The sequence below is a fragment of the Passer domesticus genome, chromosome 3 (assembly GCF_036417665.1).
Source record: "Passer domesticus isolate bPasDom1 chromosome 3, bPasDom1.hap1, whole genome shotgun sequence".
Lineage (NCBI taxonomy): Eukaryota > Metazoa > Chordata > Aves > Passeriformes > Passeridae > Passer > Passer domesticus.
In genome coordinates, this window is record NC_087476.1 from 12,237,509 (window position 1) to 12,257,545 (window position 20,037).

At 36.6% G+C, this 20,037-nt stretch overlaps 1 protein-coding gene across 13 annotated transcripts in view; it reads left to right on the forward strand.

The window, feature by feature from the left end:
* CYRIA (CYFIP related Rac1 interactor A) overlaps positions 1-20,037 on the forward strand; it is a 55,955-nt gene that overhangs the window by 33,142 nt on the left and 2,776 nt on the right. For 2 of the 13 annotated variants that reach the window (XM_064411892.1, XM_064411894.1), the window contains exons 4-13: positions 3,352-3,431; positions 3,619-3,698; positions 11,234-11,355; positions 12,256-12,361; positions 13,382-13,518; positions 13,603-13,680; positions 13,951-14,067; positions 14,162-14,241; positions 15,725-15,851; positions 19,395-19,516. In XM_064411892.1, the coding sequence (XP_064267962.1) occupies positions 3,626-3,698; positions 11,234-11,355; positions 12,256-12,361; positions 13,382-13,518; positions 13,603-13,680; positions 13,951-14,067; positions 14,162-14,241; positions 15,725-15,851; positions 19,395-19,516 (962 nt within the window). In that variant the 5' untranslated portion in view covers positions 3,352-3,431; positions 3,619-3,625. Of the gene's footprint in view, positions 1-628; positions 1,534-3,351; positions 3,432-3,618; positions 3,699-5,195; positions 5,321-11,233; positions 11,356-12,255; positions 12,362-13,381; positions 13,519-13,602; positions 13,681-13,950; positions 14,068-14,161; positions 14,242-15,724; positions 15,852-19,394; positions 19,517-20,037 lie in introns of those variants that run through there. The other 11 variants (XM_064411891.1, XM_064411893.1, XM_064411899.1 and 8 more) reach the window with 9 other exon arrangements.

A 20,037-nucleotide genomic window follows, 5' to 3' on the forward strand; every position in this document is an offset into this window, starting at 1 on the left:
GCTTTAGTGGGATAGAATAAATTTATTTTCCCATACAACATAATACCTTTAGAATGTTGAAATTAAATGAGTGGAATTTCAGGAACACAGTTATTTGTTGGAAAACCAGCCTGTGATATTTGTTCAAAGCTCAAGTTTTAAAACCTGCTACTGGATAATGGTAAATGAAATGCAAAAATGTTAAATGTACCTTACTGTTCATTGCTGGGTTATGCTTTATTTATCTCTGTGTGCTACTAATTAACTGTTGAGCATCAAAAATTAAGCAATGAGCTTTAAAATGTCAACAATAGCTTAAAAACTATTTTCTAGATGCTTATGTAATATCTTAGGGTAAGTTTTAATGGTTTGGAAAACAATAGGGAAAAATGCAGACATTGTTATCAACATGTCATAATTTTTAAAGCATAGTTACAAGTTGTAATTTTAAGGGATTTAGACACTAAAGAGAAGCTGCTAGGATTTAGTGGTGCAGCATCAGCAATATTTTTATATATGCATTGAGTCTCAGTTCAATATTTAAACTGATTTTACAGTAAGTAAAATAAATGCTTTCTGATTTAATGAAATAGAATTTTATGCTCCTACGTTAAACCTTTATGATTTGCTTCTGTACATCAGCTGTTATTTGCATTTCTCTTGCAATCACAGTACATATATATATATATAGACCTGCTCAGAATGTGTGCTGTTAGTTACTTTGAAATCTCATTAAAATTATCCTGGAGGTGACTTTCAGTTCCTGAGGTTTAGAATATGTTATTAGAGTTTTTAAGGAAAGACAGTTTGAAAGAGCCAAGTACTGGGAAGCAGCAGGCTATGCAGAATAAAATAATTCAGTTTGAGGCAAAGATTTGCATTTATTAGCACTTCCTTTAAGTTTGGCCTTTTAATTTGAAACTAAAATTTAGTGCTGAATGATGAATTACTCTTGAAAGTGAAAGTTTCATGGAACCAGATGTTGCTTTTAGCTTTGTTTTTTAGGAAACCAGAAAGAAATTATATAAAAAATAATTAAAATATGTTTAACAGCTGCCTGAACCATATTTTCTGGATGTTGATGTTGAATATGACTATTTTTGGGGTCGATGTGCTTTGAAAATAGGTGGTGTCAAACCAGAGCCTCCAGGATGATTGGAAAATGCCACCTGCATGAACGTGTGTATATAAGTTTGTGGTAGGCTCTGTTCCATACTCGTGACCTGAATAGCTGGATCAGTTTCTACACGGGGATTGAAGGAGAGGGAATAAAGTGAAAAACAAGCTAGGAAATGTAACAAAAGTTCTGGAAAAACACTCAGAAATCTCCCAAGCCGAGATGTGCTGTACTTGTTTAAGAAGGATCAGAGGCAGAGCTTGGGCACATGACCCCAAGCGACTCCATGCAAATGAGGGAGCCTATCCTCAGGTTTTTGGCACAAAGGGTTGCTCGCTGTTCGAAGCATGCTATCAGCTAAACCAGTTCTGGATGCAGTGCAAGCTTTGGCAGCAGAAGAAATGCTTGGGTACTCTCTGAAGATTGAAGGCGATGAGGTAAGTTATGGCTTAAAAAGAGTTGAAAGTGAAGAATCCAAGCTGAGTCAGTCATGTCGATTGTGATAGTATTACATAACATAATTTTTTTTTCAAGGTTATGAAAAGGAAAATAAGTGTGTGTACTTTATCGTGTGTCTCCTAGCTGATGCTGATAAAATGTATTACACCAGTGTGATGAAAATATTAAATTATTGAAGATAGAAGTTTTAAGACTGTATAAAATCTGTTTTGCTCTGTTTGCATGTTTTTCCCCTTTGTTGGCTAATCAGAAAGTCAAACTCAGTGTATAAGGTGCTGATCTTATTCTGAAAGTAAAAGTGTAAATACTTTTCCTGCATGTAATGGATGTAACTTTATGAATAATGGAAAATGTTTCTTTGTGTTTCAATTTTGTATATGCAAGATGTTGCTAATTACAAAGGGCTTGACAGTCTGCTCACTGGATTTGTTCTGGAGAGAAAACTTTGAAGAAGTATATAATGCAAAACAAAGCCATTTATTTAACAAAAGCCTTGCTTACATGAAACTGCATGTTCTGAAGAGACTATTGATTAAATTTATATCATTTTATATTATGACTGTGGCTGCTTTGAAATCTCCAAGCCTCACATTATTTTCCTAGGTTTTCCTGATGTAGAAATGCATCCTTTATATGCACATAGAAATTAGAGTTGATGATACTTTTCCTACTGTACTGCTTGTGGGAAAACTTGAAAAAAGCTTTGTCTCCTTATGTAGCGTATCAGCCATGTACATGCTTAGAATAATTTTTTGTGGTCTGCTTTCTTAAGTGGGAAAAGAGTTAAACTGAATCACAGATGAACATCAGATGTGATCCCCAAGAGCCGTGGTTTAGAGTAATGAGAATATTTCTCTTTGAGGCAAAAATCAGTTTTCAATCTGTGTTTTAAATCTAAAATTACATTTTTCTACATCCCTCCAGGCAGATCTCTTTATTCTGATACGTGCTTTTCATGGTTTAATTTTTCTGTCTTCTGAGAAAATGTTTAAGTTTGACCAAAAAAGCTCTACTTTTAAACAGTGTTAGAATAGCTTACCTTCCTAAAGACTGTACTGGCAAAAAACCTTTTTATAATCTCTTTCCTTTTTACCTTGCGTAGAGACTTGCTTTTTTGAGAACTGGCCACTTTTTCTTTTGGGAGTTGTTCATAACTTGAAATGCAAAGAATTCCAAGATGATAAAAGATAGGAATAACAGATAAAAAATGGGGTTCAAACCTCCCCTTTTTACTCTCTCTGGGTTTTTTTTTAATGCATACATACACTTTTAAGAGCTAAAAATCTTTCTAGCTGTCTTTTTTGATAGTATTTTATAGTAATCTTATTATAAATCTTATTGACTGGAAACAACTAGATTTTTTTTTCCTTATAATGAGTTATTTTCTTAAAATGACATGGATTTTTGCTGAAGATCTAAAAGAAGTGTTAAGATGTCAGTTTTTAATTTGAAATGGTATTAAGTAATCTGGAGTCCAGCAATTTAGAGAATTAACAGATAGAGATATAGCTCTGAGTTTATTTCTCTTGGTAAGTGAATAAATTCATAAATATCTGTTTATATACTGGGATGTTGTCCTGATGTTTAAAATCCAATTTGTTGAACTGAATTATTTCTATGTTTATCTGAGGTCTTGCTCTTTCTGCATAGATATCACAGAATTGACCAACAAAATGTTTCTCATGGTCCAGAACTTGCCAAAATGTTGAATATATGATGCAGACTGTGTCAAGCTCTTAGCTGTAGTGTTGTGAGTTTACATGTATAACTGTTTATGATTTTGTTGCATTTACTAGGTTTGCTGGGATGGGTAATCTTCTTAAGGTCCTTACCAGGGAAATTGAAAACTATCCACATTTTTTCCTGGATTTTGAAAGTAAGTTCAAACAACTGCAAGACAATGAGAAAATCTTTTCCTTGACTTAGCAGCAAACTGAGGAAAACTTTTAAAATCTGATTGCTTAAAGTGTGTATTTTCCAGCACAACCAATCTGTCCAGGTCCTTGTATCTAAAATCATTTGTTCACTCAGGACTCCTTTTTTCTTCCTTTTCTATTTTTCAGGAACCAAATGGGAAATCTTTTAAAAGTTCTCACTTGCACAGAGCTTGATCAGGGGCCAAATTTTTTCCTTGACTTTGAAAGTGAGCAAAGCTTCTTGCCTGGCTTGCCTTCTTTGCTTATTATTTCCTAATAAACTGCATGTGCTTATGCATCATAAAGCAATTCAAAAGGGATTTGCAAACAAATCAAATTACACTTCAGTAAATATTGCTTTCTGATATTTATAAAACCATACAAAATTACTTTATTCTGAGCAGAGAAAAGGGGAGAGAGGCAGATATGCAAGTAAAACCCTGTATTGAATTAAATTCAAAACATTTATGAGCCATTGTTAAACTTACATATGAATGAACTCAGCCTCAGCTTTCTTTAACAAATCAGGGTTTAAGAAACTATGATTCTTCCTTGAATGGAAATACGTGTTGGAAATAAAAAGCTGGGGGAAAAAATTAAGCAGTGGAGGTGGAACTGTTTTTGCTTGGTCTGGTGATGATTTAGCTGGGTTTACAGTTTCTAAAAAGTAGTGAAATGGTCAAAGTGTATGTGCTTGATTGCATCTCTCTAAATTGCATGGTTATCAGTTGCAGAACAGTGTTTCCCATTCCAGTTCTCTTGTCACACCTATATTTGATCCAAACCTGTTTTCACTTTTGGTGACTACAGTTTCCCTGCATCTACTTCTAGACACTGTCACCAAATCCTTTAATATGGGTTTAATCTGTCTTCACCACATACATGAAATGTGTTTTATTTGAAACACTAAGAGTGTGTGACGTTTTCTCTCTCAATACCTCTGTTCTAAACAAAAAAAAAAAAATATGCCAACCGAAAAACCAAAAAGTTTTGAGAAAATCTAGTGTTTTTAAAATACTTTCCTTTTGTAGCATGGTTTAAAAGAGCATTTCAGGTGATTAGACACATATTTTGTCATCTTGAAATAGTTTTGTTCTTTAATAATTTATTCCTGAATTATTTTCTGAAAGGAGTAATTGGCATGTTATGAGCGTGTATGTCTGTGTACATTCAGAAGCACTGCTTCAAAAAGTCATTTAAATACATATTTAAATTTGATGAAATTTTTCAAACATGCATTCTCAGATGAGAGCTAGAATGTATGACTGGAACTATGCACATGCCTTAATCTTCTCATCTAGAGCTTAATTATCTCACTATAAAAAAATCAGTTTTAAAATATGAAAAATTGGTTCATTTGGGTTTAGCAGAAGCCATGTATCTATCCATTCTCTATATATATAATTTGAAAACTTTGCTGTCATCCCAGGATGTCAAACCTCTAGCCAAATCACTATTTAATTTTTTTCTACCAAACTTTTGAGAGCCTTGGCAGTGCTCTGTGGCTTTGCCAAGCTATTGTGAAAGCTTTCAGCTACTCTGAGCTCACAGGATTAATCAGCCCCATTGTGTCCTTGTTGGCAAGAAAGTGCTCCTGACCCAGGCTGCAGGCTTGGCAGGAAACAGGTGCTCTGGCAGTGGGGAGCCTTGGTAGAGGTGGTGGTGAGAGGGGGAAATACTGAATTTGTTGCCTTGGCAGTGAAGATTGTTTTTCTTTCCAAAAGCACGTGGCCAAGAACTGAATGAAGTACCCTCTCCCACAGGAGGTGCCAGTGGTTAGGGCACACTAGTCAGGCACACCTACCTGGAGAGGAGCTGTCATCTCCAAATTTCAGAGAATTTCATGCATGTAAGTGAAAGTTAAAAGTTTTTCTCACAAAATATAGCCCCAGAGGTTTTTAGTGGCACAAAATCTGTATTGGCTCAAAGGGATGTGACTAAAAAAGGGCTGTGGATTTGTGCTTTGGTCTCCTGTAACTGGCCATGGTACAGTGGAAAAGGACATTGAGTGAGTGGACATAGGTCAGAGTCTGGTGTGGGCTTGCTGGAAATGTGTTTTTCTGTGGCCTGAGCTGTCAGTTCGAGCTCATGGGTGAACATGGTCACTACAGTTGGCCATTCAGAGGGTCGTGGGTGGGCTGAGCTGATGTGTTTACTGTATTCATTATTTGCATCAGCATCTTGCTTTTTAGTTGCTGTGGGCTTTTTCATTAGCTGGCTACAAAGAAAAAAAGAAGAAAGAAAAAAAAAGTTTGACATAATCTCTTTTCCCCTACTTTCATGCAGGTTTCCACATTGTCAGTTGCAATTCTTTTTGACATCTAACATTATTCTGCAATCCAAATTGGAAATCAAGTTTTGTAACTCCATGGTCATACTTGAAAAAACTTGAATCCAGCATTAATTTCAGTTAATGCTGTATAGCAAAAGCAGTTCTCTTTGCTCCCCAGTACTCATCTTAGAGTTGGACAGTTATGCTGGGTCTGTGTGGAGAATAACATTCTCCATGCAGGTGGAAAGGCCTTTTCTTTAAAGGGGTATTGCAGACTTGATGCATTCAGCCAAATTACTCTTTTTTAAGGTCTACTGAAAGGTTTAAATAAAAAAAATAATTTCATCTTTATTAGAAAGTGCACCATTTTGTTGTTTTACAGTATTTTTAATCAAGCTGCTACCTCTTGGTTTGATTATATATCACCTACTTTACCTTAATTCCTTCTTAGCGCTCAGCTTGAAAATAATGCTAGAAAATGTGAGTGCCTGGCAAGTCTTGAGAATGTGGATTTCAGGATTTCACAGCAAATTCTCTTGAAATGGATCTTCAGTTCAAGACTGTTTTGTACTTTAAATGTTGACCTTATTTAAATTAGTTGCAGATAAATTAATTCTGGGTACTTGAGCTCTTTCTGTACCATCTTAAAATTGCTCTTTTTTGCAGAAAATCTATTGTCAAATCACTGCTGTCTTTTTCAGGCAAAGTAAATAAATAATTCCACATGAATTCTTGGAAATAATTTGAAATTTGAGGCAACAATTTAACTTAAATTTAAAGACTAAAGCTTATAGATTATTCAAAGATGTCCTTCAGTGACACCTACAGTCCCATCCTCTCCTCAAATACTTCTTATAAGATGTTTCTAACCTTAATGTGAGCAGGTCTTTTTTTTTTTTGTTTTGGTTTTTTTTTTTTTTACTGTTAGCTGGGTGGATTTCACTTAAGCCTAGTTACATCTCTCTCATCCCCTCCAAGAATCTTATTTTCTAGGATTCCCCCACGTCCCCAGAAAGATTAATGAAATTTTCAGTTATTATTCATGTACCATTAAAAGTATCTATTATTAGAATGTGTCTGGCAGCAGAGCAACTGCCCACTTTTCTCATAATAGGCTATTAATTAATACTCTTGTTGCACAGGCAGCAAGGCTGAGGATATAATCTGGGTCCAGCCTGTGGGAGGTTGCACTCAATTCCCGAGCTGTGGAATGCCCTGAGCCACAAACTGCAGCTCAGTCAGAGAGGTGCTGTGTGTCCATGCCCCATCCACCACAGAGCTGAAGCTGGGCACTGATCTCCCTGGCACAGCACCCTGCCTGCAGCCAGTATTGACAATTTTGTGAGCTTCCCTTTATTCTAGCTAGTTTAGAAAGAATGAAATTAAAAAATCCCATGTAGCCTGGATAGAGTACTGTTTCTATCCAGTACTGGGGATTCATTAATGTAAGGGGTGCAGCAGGTTCTGGTACCCTCTGAAGTGCATTACCTGCTGTAATTGTAATGCCTTTGCTCATTTCTGAGATTTTCTTTTAATTTTGTCCCAGATTGGCATGGAAAAAAGTCATTGTCATGGTGACAAATCTGAAATAGCACTATAGCATTATGCAGTTTAATATGTATACTGTTCTCTAACTTGCTAGCTGAGGAATTACTTGCCATGTTCAGCAGCAGGCATGACAAGAAAAGCTGAAAGCAGAACCCATGAAAGCTCTTGTTTAACTCACTTTCTTTTGCTATGCTGTGAAGATCAGAAGAGCATGGTATTTTTATGACAAGTATGATTCTACATTCACTGGAATGGAAGAACTAATCAGCCTCAATGGGAATCTTCTTAACCACCTAAGGGTGGAATAAAGTTCTCAGCTTTTGGTCTGCATTTCAGATTCAGAAAGGGTGTGTGAGATGAAATGCTTCTGGTAGTTGTTAGTACTCTTGTAAGTACCGTTGTTAGTACTCTTCATAGTACTGTTCTTTCTTCATTAAAATTAATTACTGAGGTATTTTTATACTTCATTTGGTATTGGTAAATGCATCACATCCTTTCTATATTTAGTCTTATCCTATGAATACTAATATTTTACCTACGTAGAAGTTTCTGTTTTTTCCTAATGCACATTTTGGTGAAGGATGAGGTAGATACCTTACACTGTTAGGAGGATTTTCTGAAACAAATGACAGGTATTTTACTAAGAAAATAATGATGACCCCAATTTCATGCCCCACCATTCACCTGAAATTCTTAATGCACCCATAAATGAGCTGTAGCGGGTCCAGGTTTCCACTTGTTCTTTGTGAAGTCTGAAGTTCCATCCAAAACATGGCATAGGCCATGTGTAAATGTGAAAGAGAACATGTGTTCATTGGAATGGATGAATTACTATGGTCTGGTTATTTCTGATGGAGTCAGTGGAAGTGTATTTCTGTCCAGAGCTAAAATTTTCAGATTTTCCTGGTAGAATCTGTATATGGGAGATTCATGCCTCACCTGACTCTTGCATTAATTTGATACAGCATTCATGTAGTTGTGTGGTTTATGGTTCACATTAGAAACATCTGTCCAAAGGGAGGTAAAAGGGTTTTCTATTTTGTCATATTAAAGACAGAATGCTCTGATTGCTAATCATGAGCATTCTAAAAACCCAGCCTTGAAATGCACTGAGTCTGGCTATTATGGTAACTTGCTACTGAGAGGGCTGGCATTCACCACGGGCTGGCCAGTGGAAGTGGTTTCATTTATAAATGGGCTCAGATTTCTGAAGCACATGCTGGTTCTCTGGCAGTGCGGGGATGAGAGGTGAGCACGGCCAAACAGTGATTCCACCCGTGGTTCAGGACTGGCATTGTTTAATTCAGAGCAGAGAAACAAGCTTTGGTTTCGTTGAAATAGCAAGCCAGTTCTAAAAGTCAAATCTGTCATGAAGAAGTTTCTATTCCTTTTAGTGGTTGCTGCTATTTTTATTATTGTTGTTGACAGTAAGATGAAATTGTTTTCAAAGTGATCCAGTTCAGTTATTTTAGCTGACCATTTTTGGCAGCATCTTCTTGTAAAATCCCTTTTGAAAAATGGCCATGGTCTTAGCAGAACATCTGTTTGCATAACTTCTATTTCATAAATAAATGCATGCTTAAAAAAAAATAAAAGCCTGAATCATCCTCCCTACCTTTCTTTTTAAGCTAAACACTTCCAGCATAAATATAAACTGCTTCTGCAAGTGCAAGCTAAGCCTGCTGCTCTGGAACCTTTGCAGCCCTCTCCCTTCCCTTTCTTTCCCTCTCCCACACACCTACCTGCCTCTTGCTCCTACTCTGTCTCCAGGTGCTGGGATACTGCAGAAAGCTCAATGAGTTTCAAATATTCCTCCTTCCACCAACTTCCAAAAGATGAATTGGGAACTTTTGAAAAAGACTTACAATAAAGGATGTTACTAAAGGCCTTTTTGAAGTCCCAAAGTGTTGGGCAGTCTATAGCATTTGCAATCCCCTTAAGCACTAGTACTTTTAAAGAAAATAAATTGTAAAAATTAACATAGAAGTACCTTGTTAACTAACAAAGTTAAACAAGATGCTTCGGGTTACCTGCACATGCAAATTTTACATTCATGAACTTCACTAACAAGTTATTTATTCTCTTTTGTGTTAGTATTCACTGAAATGTTATTTTCATTATCTTAACTAATAAAATATAGGTACTGATTTTTATGTGACTCCCACCTTCCCCTGCTCTGTTGTTGTATGGTATGTAACTTTCTCAGGATCACTGCTTTCCTCATTAAAGTCAGAGGGGTTTTCTGTTTTGCTTCTTTATCACAAGATGGCAAACCCCTTATGGTGTGTACCTGATATTTCTTGCAGCCTGAGGAAAGAACCAGTCTGGAGCACTGTAAATTTAAAGTGACTGATGGGTCAGTTCAACAGCCATGTCCCAGATTTTCCTGTGGGGAGTTTTCCCCTTCGGTGTTCCTTTCTCTCACTTTTTGAAGGATAGTGGATTTTTTTAGTTGCATTAAATATTTTGGATGTAAAACCCAGCTAAGTAAGCCCAGTTTATATTTATTTTCACTTCTTAAATAAGATAAAGGAAAACTTTCAGAACAAAAGTAAAGTCCAATCAGTATTATGTGCCCAGTTTTTTGGAACTCATAGGAATATGAGAAGGGTTTTAAAGTATGAGTTGCTTTGAAGCTACAGACATGTAAATCTCATTTAATTTGTGTCCTGTTTGTGCAAGGGCCATAGGTAACTTCATACATTTAAACAAATTTTCCTAACCTGAAACATCATGAAGAGAATGCCTGTTTTCCATATACTCCAGTGTGAACCAGTTCATTTTGTTTCTCATGGGGACTGGGTAAATTAATCCCATACTGATACATGGGTAGAAAACTCTATCAGTTTTCTTAAGGAGAGTGAGATGACTAAATAAAATAAGTGTTTTTAATATTTCTTGTCTATTAGTGTAGAGATGAATACAGTAGCTCATCCTAATTGATGAGTTCTGAACTGAATTTACTGCTTTTAATTCAAACAAATAGTCTTTAAGTTCTAAGATTCAACTTCAAGGTAATTATTTCATAAAAATTAATATTCTATCTTTACAAGCTATCAGTACAAATCTAAGGGAAGAAATATTTGTGTCTCTGTAGATATCTCATTGTTCCTTCATGTATAGACTAGAATCCCATATGTAGGTCATCCAGTCTTTGGTCAGTGCCTGTCATCTTTATGTTTAAAAGTAAAAGAAGACAGAAGATCTCTACCTTGTCTAATGTGTCAGTGTTCTGAGGATAACATCACTCCCTGGTGTCACCCTGCTGTGTAAATCCCATAGGAGGAGATTTGAATAGGAAAATTGATCTATTTTCAAATGTCATTTCTCTTAACAGTAAAGGTCTACAGGTCACTCACACCCTGAAAACTGATAACTGGCAGAGCTGGATTTATTTTAGTGGCAGGAATGATCCCTGACATACATAAGAAAAATTTTATTTTTAATAGTACCATATCTGTTTTACAAAAGGAGAAATAAATTACCCTGGTTAAGGAAGCCTGGAGGAAAGTCAAAGTGGAGCAATATCCCACTGCTTCATCCATTGAAAGGCCTGATTTTATCCCCAAGCTGCAAGAAAAGTGAGCAATTCTTTGTAATTGAGCCATGGAGCTTGTGAAAGAGAAGGACTGATGCATTATCCTATTTTCTAATAACATTGCTTTATGATACTGCTGCTCTTTAAAATGCTGCATTATGAGAAGAGGCATTATGAGCCAGAGCATACAAAAACTGTACTGTTCTTCCTTCCTTGCTATAAAAAGCAGAAGCTTGGATGTTAGCAGAATGGCAGTATAATTGTATATTTGGAAAAAAAATACATCAGAATGGAGTTACACATACTCAAGCTGGATATGGTATTGTTAAGTAGAACTGAGTAATCTTGCCATTTGTACTGCAGCTTCCTTTTGACTTTGTGCATTTTGCTTTTCTCTTTCTTAGATGCACAGCCCACGGATGGAGAAAGGGAGGTCTGGAATCAGATCAGTGCAGTTTTACAGGACTCAGAAAGCATGCTTGCAGACCTTCAGGCTTACAAAGGAGCTGGACAAGAAATTAGAGATGTATGTTTGTTAATGGCAGTTCTTTGGAAGCAAAATCAGGCAAAACTCAATGTGTTCCTTGCTTCTGGTCTCTGTCCAAGCACATTCAATGAATTCAAGTGAAAATCTCCTAAAAATATAAGATACACAACAGATTATGCATAACATTCAGTATAAAGCTCTAGCTTGAAATCATTAAATGATGGCTGTTAGAACTTCTTTCAGGTTTTCTGTTAGTAATTAGTTACTATTTTTCACTTTAATAACCACCATTTCATATACCTTGTTTCATGTATCTCATGGCAGAAGTCAAATTTGAGGACATGGAAGAAGTAATACTCCGGTGTCAGAAATACATTATACAGATAGTTGTTCTATTCTGTAAGTGGAATAGTGAACCTCAGTAAATTATAACTTCACATCCACTTTAGAGGCATCTTACTTTCTAAAACTGGTCCTGAAGTACACTTCTGAACTGTAACTTAGAATTTTTTTCAGGTGACAAATACTTTTCCTGCATCAGATTTGTAGATACTCTTAGTGTGAGGTGTTGGTTACTTAAAAACCTCGATATGTTGAAGTTTTCAAAAGCATTAAAACCTGAAAAGGCTACTTTTTTAACCAGTAGTTACACAAAAGGTTTTACCTGATGCTTTTACAATAGTTTTGCTCCCAAAAGAATATGCTAGAACATATTTCTGTGTGTCAGTGGTTCACTGTAATGAATGATTTTGAAACACTACGTCACAGGGGGAGAGGGAAGGTGAAAAACATGGTATTTTCTTGAATCCTGTGCAATGTAATTACTCAGAATTCTTCTATGTTTTACAATACATTTTAAAATAATGTAGGAAAATTCCAAACCACCTCTTGCCTGTTATTTATTTATCACAGGTCTTTACAGTATTCTTTTCATTTCAGGCAATACAAAATCCCAATGATATCCAGCTGCAAGAAAAAGCATGGAATTCAGTCTGTCCCCTGGTTGTCAGGCTAAAGCGCTTCTATGAGTTTTCACTCAGATTAGGTGAGCCCTGTTTTAGTACGTCTGTTTTATAGGTTTTTTATATATAATGAAAGAAGTTTTGTCTTTCCACAGTCTTTTTTAAAGACTTTTAGAGCTAATATTATTTCAGTTTGATATAAACGGACTTTTAACTGCAATTGCATTTATCAAGGCATCTCTTTAATCTTAATTTCATATTTGGTTAGTTTGTCTATATTACTGAAATAGCATACAAGCAAAAAACATGATAAAACTACACAGTTTTTCTCTATCTCCTGCCACGTTTCTGCACTTCTCTTGTCCATTTTGGACTAATGCAATTTACTTTTTGTAATTTGGATCCCCTGGAGTTTTAAAAGGAATGTACGCCAGTCATATTTTGAGACTTTTTAAAAGCAGAGATAATGGGGAAAATGTATTAATAAACTCTCTCACAGGGTGAAAATCCAAAGTTGAATGTGTTGTACATTGACTTTGTCATCCCAACAAACACAGAAGGTGATGTAATTACTCTTTGAATTAGGACTCTGGAATGAAAATATATGTATGAAGTGAGAGTGCTCCTAGTGGAAGGAGTTTCTTCTACAACATCCTATAACTATGTCTTTCACTTTTTGAGTTATGCTAGTAATTACAGGCACAGAAGCTGATTTATATTGCTATCAGTGCCTAAGAGTACACTTTTAGTAACAGAGATGCCAGAATAATCTCTATACTGAGCTGATGGCTAATTGAGAAGGATGAAAGTGTTGAATATCTGAATGCAAGAAAAATGCCTTCTCTAGAATTTTTGATAAGGATCCCAGATAAAGGGTGACAAAAATGGAAAAGAATTCAATGATACAAAATGGAGAGAAAATGGCAGAGGCTGAAGAGGCAGGTGTCTTTAATTACTGCTTCTCACTTCAGAATAGTAAGAAAAAACATGTTTAGGGCTCGGCATGTTTGGAGGGTTTCTTTCCTTCAAATGCAGTATTTTTAGATATGTAGTTAAAGCTTTATGTGGACTGACTACAATTTGTGCTTCTGATTTTTATTCAGAGAAAGCCCTGCAGAGTTTACTGGAATCCTTGACATGCCCTCCCTACACTCCCACTCAGCACCTGGAACGGGAACAGGCTCTAGCGAAAGAGTTTGCAGAAATCTTACATTTTACTCTTCGTTTTGATGAACTTAAGGTTAATAAAGTCTTTCAGTATATGTTGATTGTTCCTGTGTATTTTGAACCAAAACTGATTATTTCCTGTTTCTCTTCCTGGAAGATGAGAAACCCAGCAATTCAGAATGACTTCAGTTATTACAGGCGGACAATAAGTCGCAACAGAATAAACAACATGCATGTAAGTAAATAAACTCTGATGTGCTGCACACAGTGAAGTATTTATTTATCAGGATGCATTTATGCCATTTTTGGGTAAAGTTTTTGCTTTTGATTCAGTAGCTCTCCTTCACACTGAGAGTTAATCAGCAGTCTGGATGAAGTGATTAGAGAGGACTATTCAAGTAACAGTCTGCTTTCTGACATGAACATGTAGTGCATCTTTTTCTTGCTCCTGGCAAGATTTTAAAGATTTTTTTTTAAGATTTTTTTTTTCTCCTGTTTTCATCAGCTAGACATTGAGAATGAAGTGAACAATGAAATGGCCAATAGGATGTCCCTCTTCTATGCAGAGGCCACACCAATGCTGAAAACCCTCAGTAATGCAACGACACATTTTGTATCAGAAGTATGTAAAGGGGGAGAAAGGTCTAACACAGACATTCTTGATTTTGATTTTAAAACATAGTTTACTGAACACTGCCTTTTTCTTACCCTTCCAGAACAAAACGTTACCAATTGAAAATACAACGGACTGTCTGAGTACTATGGCCAGTGTGTGTAAAGTCATGTTGGAAACACCGTAAGTTTTATCTCAAATCTTGGGGGTTTGTATGACAGAACTTACATTTTAATTAGCCACCTGGGATAACACACTTTTTTCCAAGTGAATTCCTGTATCTTTGCCTTAAATTCTTCTTTTTGTATAAAAAGCATGACCTGGTGTTAGAAAGCCTTGCTTCCTGTTCTAACCACCTTATGATATCTTTCACGAGTCAGTGTTGAGTTCTGTTGGGGAGAGCTTACATGATCATCCTGTGTTTCATGAAAGGTTAAAATACAGTGTAATAATCTAATGCACTCACAGGCTTCAGTGTCTGTGTCTTGTCTAACCAGGGCCAAAGCAAACTGCTGCCTCCTGCTCGCCCATGCTTCTCAATTATTAACACAGAGGGCTAGATTTTGCCTCTTACAGGCAGTACTTCAGCAAATACACAGGGGCTATTTCAAGGATCATTTAAGTAGATGTATTTTTGGATGCAGCCATCTTATTCTAGACACAAAAAAAAATCAGCTGTATGAATTTTCATTCATATAAATGTATTCAGCTGTGCAATTGTGTTCATATCTGCTAGTGTAGGCAGTAATAGCCAGTGGGGTTCTTTATTTTGCTATGCATTTATTGGAGTATATTTTAGGTTAGACGTCTCTTTGACTGGAAAACACATGTAAGATAAAGTCAAAGTAATCTTTCTGCCTATGAGTCATTTGTTCATAGAGCCATGTAAAGAGTAGAACTCCTGAGTTTTGTGCCGGTTCATGAAAATTCTGGAGAACTGTCTGTAGGGGTGGGACTCCTCTCACAATCCTGAGACATCATAGAAGTGGTAATTGAAAAGTAGCCTTATGAGTCAGCTCTTTTTATGGCAAAAATAGAGAAAAAAGTTGTGAGTCATCTAGAAGATTATCTGATATTTAATACTAACTGTGGGATAATCAAGCATTTTCACATCACAATTTCTGTCACCTTTAAGTCTGTTCATGTTACAATGATGTGGAAGAATAAAAGTTCAAGTTATTGTAGACTGACAGGTACTACAATACACAGAGAGAGCACAAGGACTGTTGCAATCCATCTTGGTGAAGCCCTGCACTTGCCAGCTGCTGAACTTAGATCCCACTGAACTATTCCAAAGTAGGAATTCAAGCAAAAACAGTGGCTTTCCTTTGATGTCCTGGCATGTGGTGTTTCTGGGATTAAACTGAAATGTTTCAGATCAGTCTCCATCATATTTCATTGAATTTTCTATGAAGCCATCATCACATACATTTTGAGGATCTCAGCTGTGCATGGGTATGATGAGAGGTTTACATCTATCTTCTCTCTAACCATTCTTGTGAATTGGCACAGGCTTACCGAATTCACTGATATTCAAAGTCTTACTAATGTGCATCTGCAACCTTAAAATATACTTTTGGTTCAGATTTCATGCACTCCCAGTCTAGTTTTTAAAATTGTCTAGTAAAAGGTCTAGAATGTTTATTTCTTTTGTTCTGTTTTCCAGAGAGTACAGGAGTAGATTCACCAGTGAAGAGACCCTTATGTTCTGCATGCGAGTAATGGTGGGAGTTATTATTCTGTACGATCACGTTCATCCTGTGGGAGCTTTCTCAAAGACATCAAAGATTGATGTAAGAGAAGCCTTTCTTTAATACTCTGTAGGTTTGAGAATACTAGTCTGCAGTTGTTTTTCAGCACAAGCTTATGGCTTGGTTGAAATAATTTTAATTACTTTTGAATGGCAATTTAGAATTTGTCTTCACCTGTGCTCTTTAATACATCAGTTTGGTTTTTTTCCTTTTTATTTTTTTGCAGACACAGATAATAATTTTTCTTAGTTTCCTCTGCTTTTTTGCCAACTGTATAGTTAGGCTAAAATAATTTTATATTACACCTAGCCTGGAATATGTTCTGTGGTCATAATTTTTTATAAATCATGTAATATATTGATGTAGAAATGCACGTCTTGGGCAGTAGTTCTCTTGTAAGTAAGTAGATATTCAATGTTTTCTCTGCTTTGTCTGAGATCTGAAGTAGCAGAACTGAAATGTTACTGTTGTAATGTTGATAATGACCCTTCAGTTTTATCTTTGGTATGGCCAGTCACAGAGAAATCAATCTTATTTTTCCATTTGAGAAATTGCAAGCACATATGAAAAGAGTACTCTTTTCTACATATTTTTACAAACCTAAATCTGACACACTATTTCTTTCAGCAGAAATAAGCTGTTAATGAAAAATATGCCAAGTCTTTTGATTTACAAGAGAGACATCTCTTGTAAAGAGAAGAAAATATATATTGTTGCCCTCTATGATACTGGGTCTTCCTTAGCATTTTGTTTCTGTGGATACCAGAATTTTGCCACGTCTCCTCTTTGACTCTCTACAGAGGAAAAGATTTGTCACAGAGGTGAATAGATTTGCTCAAGGTCATGAAACAGATAGAGCCTGGGACTTGAATGCAGATTTCTTGAATGCTGGTTCAGTCTCTTGCCTATGAGGCAACACAAATGAAATTCTGATAGGACCAAATGAACATTGCATGTACTTTGTTTCTCACATTTATTCTAAAGCCCTGTCATCATACAGGAAAGTTAGGTAGGTGTAAATGGGAGGCAGGAGATTTACAACAGTTTTAAAAAACAAGTACATGGTCCCAAGTCTTGATTTGCGTAATTAACTCTGTGATTCTTTTTCTAATTAAAAAAATACCCTAATGTTTCAGATTATGAGTTTGTTTTACAAACAAACAAATTTGTGAACAATTTACAAATTGGTAAACAATTCTTTTCTCTAAAATACTTCAGCCATTCAAGCCATTTCAAGAGAATTTCAGGGACAGTGGAGTACATTACCCTTTCCTTACTCTTTCAAGACTGGAGGCTGTATTTGAAGCTATTAATGACAGGCTCCTAGCTTAGTCATCTGTTTTGGCTTGAAAGACAGGTGTCTGCCAAGGATGACAGGAACCTCCCTTGGAATGGAAAATATGACCCCCTCCTTCTGAATTATTATAACTTTGAAATAAAGTGCAAGGCAAAGATATGGAAAAAGGAATAACAGTTCTTTTCTAGTATGTATGTGTATAACAAGGCATACAAACAACAACAATGGCAGCAAAAGCAAACAAAAGAAGAAACCCCAGAAACCCCAATAAACAATGTGTTCCTGCTCTCTGAGCATGGTCCCCCGCGGCTGCGGGCTCGGAGAGCGCGCAGCAATGGCGGGATGGAAAAAAGGCGTTCGCTACAAACCCCCGGACAGCCGATCCCAGCAGGATCCTCCAGAGCAGCAAGCTGGAATGGCAGGAAGGAGGAAAAGTCTTGGGGTGGTGAAGGAGTTGTATCAGAAACTCTGCAGCTGTAGCTGGAGCCATGGGGCCTCCCGACAGGCAGGGAGTGTGGGGCTACAGCAGAGAAACCAGAGCCGTGGAAGAGGAACAGCTCCGAGCAGGGCAGGGGAAGGGCAGGCGTGGGATCTTGGGGTTTGTCTCTTGAGGCACCCCAGCAGAGGGCGAAGGGTCCCTTGTTAGCTGAGGTGGGTGTTAATAAGGTCCCAGTGCAACAGCTGCTCTTAGGGTCAGAGCTCGTTCCTGGTAGAAGAAAGGCAGCAGGACATGGAACCCTCAGTGGTGATGAGTTCTCCCCACAGCGACTGCAGCCTCTGAGTGCAGGAGAGCTGGGGGCTGCACCCAACCCCTTTTTCCCAAGTCAGTCTGCCCTTCCCAGGGAAATCCCCAGGTAAAAAGAGGGAGTAGCCAGCTGCTCTCCTCCCCTGAGCTGTGGCAACTTCTTTTTTCTCTCTTGTCTCTGTTGTCTCCTAGCAACACATATGGGAGAAAAATTCCCTGAAATTAACAAAAGGAAGAATCCTAAACCCCAGCATTATCCTACTTGTTTTAGGTATTCTGATTCTAACAGAAATGAAAAACAATTGTTTGAATTTTTATCCCCTTTGTCTTGGTCTAGTCTGATCAGATCTGCTGGGGCATGTAAACCTTTACTGAGTGATGTGCACATAGACTTGAGCTTCTCTAATTTAGGAAGAATAACCATGTCACTTCAAAACACATGGTGCTAGCCTGTGAATCTCATCTGATCTGTTATTTGCAAAGCTAGTTACACTTTCCAGGTAGAAATGAGCCAGCTGAGCAGTGAGCAGTGTTTGTTGGGCTGCTCCCTGTCAGGGATGCTGAGCTACATTTTCTGACTAATTTTTGCTGGCACATAAAGGCACTCTGACTTAAATTGTTTCATCATCTGCTTCCTTAATAAGGCAGAAGTGCTCTTCAGCTGCAAAGAAATTTCTGCATGTAGATTTAGCACTCCAGTGTGACTTGGAGAATTAAAGGATTCATATCTTGACTCAGCTGTGTCTTTATCTGTCATTTTGAATAAGATGAAATTAATCTAGGCTAATTTCTGAATAGCTAGATTCAATGTCTTCATAGCAGTGGGAAGAATTAAGTACTACTGGGGAACATATATTCTGAAAAGGTTAGAAGAATTCTTTGTTTCTCTCTATTGACTAGCTAGGGAGTCTCTACAATTGGTCAAATGACTTCTACTCCTTCTGTCTCTGCTTCATGTCCCCTTTTGTAAATTTGGACAGAGTTTCAGCCTGTTTTTTACAGTCTCCACAAAGTTGTTCATTCAGTGTGGTGTTAAAATCACCACCATGGACTTCTTAAATTTTTAACCACTAGTTATGAAGCAAATAAGTTGTCACTGGTTAGGTTTACAACTAAAATTGTTGTAAACATAACCAGTGACAACTTATTATTTGTTGTAAACTGAATTGTGAAATTAACTTCCTTGTATGGAAACATAAAAATAAAAGTCAAATTTGAAACATCTCTTCTTAGAGTTGTTAACAGCAATGACACGGAACTCCCAAAATCTTTTTTTTTTCAGCTTGCATCAGATAATTTTGAATTTTGTAATTTTTACTTGGAATTGAAGAAACAGTATGCAAGTTAAAATATAGACACTTGATACATAACTGACTCTCTACAAACACTTATTAAAGTAGATATTTTCTCCAAAGTTAAGTTTTTAACTTTGAAATAATTTTTAATAAGTTGTAATGTTTTTATTGTGTCATGTAAAGCAGCATTAACACTTAGTAAGAAACAAAACCTGCCTGTATATGGTGAATTTTTTCCTTGTTTTCAGCTAGTGCAATTCATATATTATTGTTCAATAGTGGCATGCTTCTGTTCCCAGATGAAGGGATGCATAAAAGTTTTAAAGGAACAACCACCTGACTCTGTGGAAGGACTTCTGAATGCTCTCAGGTATGTGTGATTCAGCCTTAGAAAATTCCTCTTTGTTTTTCTCCCAGTCTCTTTATATTTAAGATTCTTTACTTTAGAAGATTGATTTAAGAAGATTATCCTCTCAGATTTCCTCTTCATCACTGGGGGGTTTTTAATATTGATTTCTTCCCATTTCATTTTACTTGAATAAACAATAACTGTTAATATTATAAACAGTATACCCTAGCTAAGATTTGCTATATAAAATACCCGAGAATCTGGAACATTTTAGAAATGAAGTGTCAGATTTCTATTTCTCAAACCCTAAGTGCTTCCCGTCTCCCTTTCCATCTTAGTAAGACTTTTTTCTTTTTTTTTTTAATCTTGCTAAATTATACAGCTTCAAGAAAACAGCATCCTAAATCCCAGTCCTGTTCATGGTGCTGTCTTGGGAAGGAAGACACACAGGGGTCTGACACTTCTCTGAAGCTGAGAATGTTGTTAGTTGTCAAACCCAAATTTTTCAGAGTTCTTTTGAGTTCTCTAGCTGTTGAATGCTT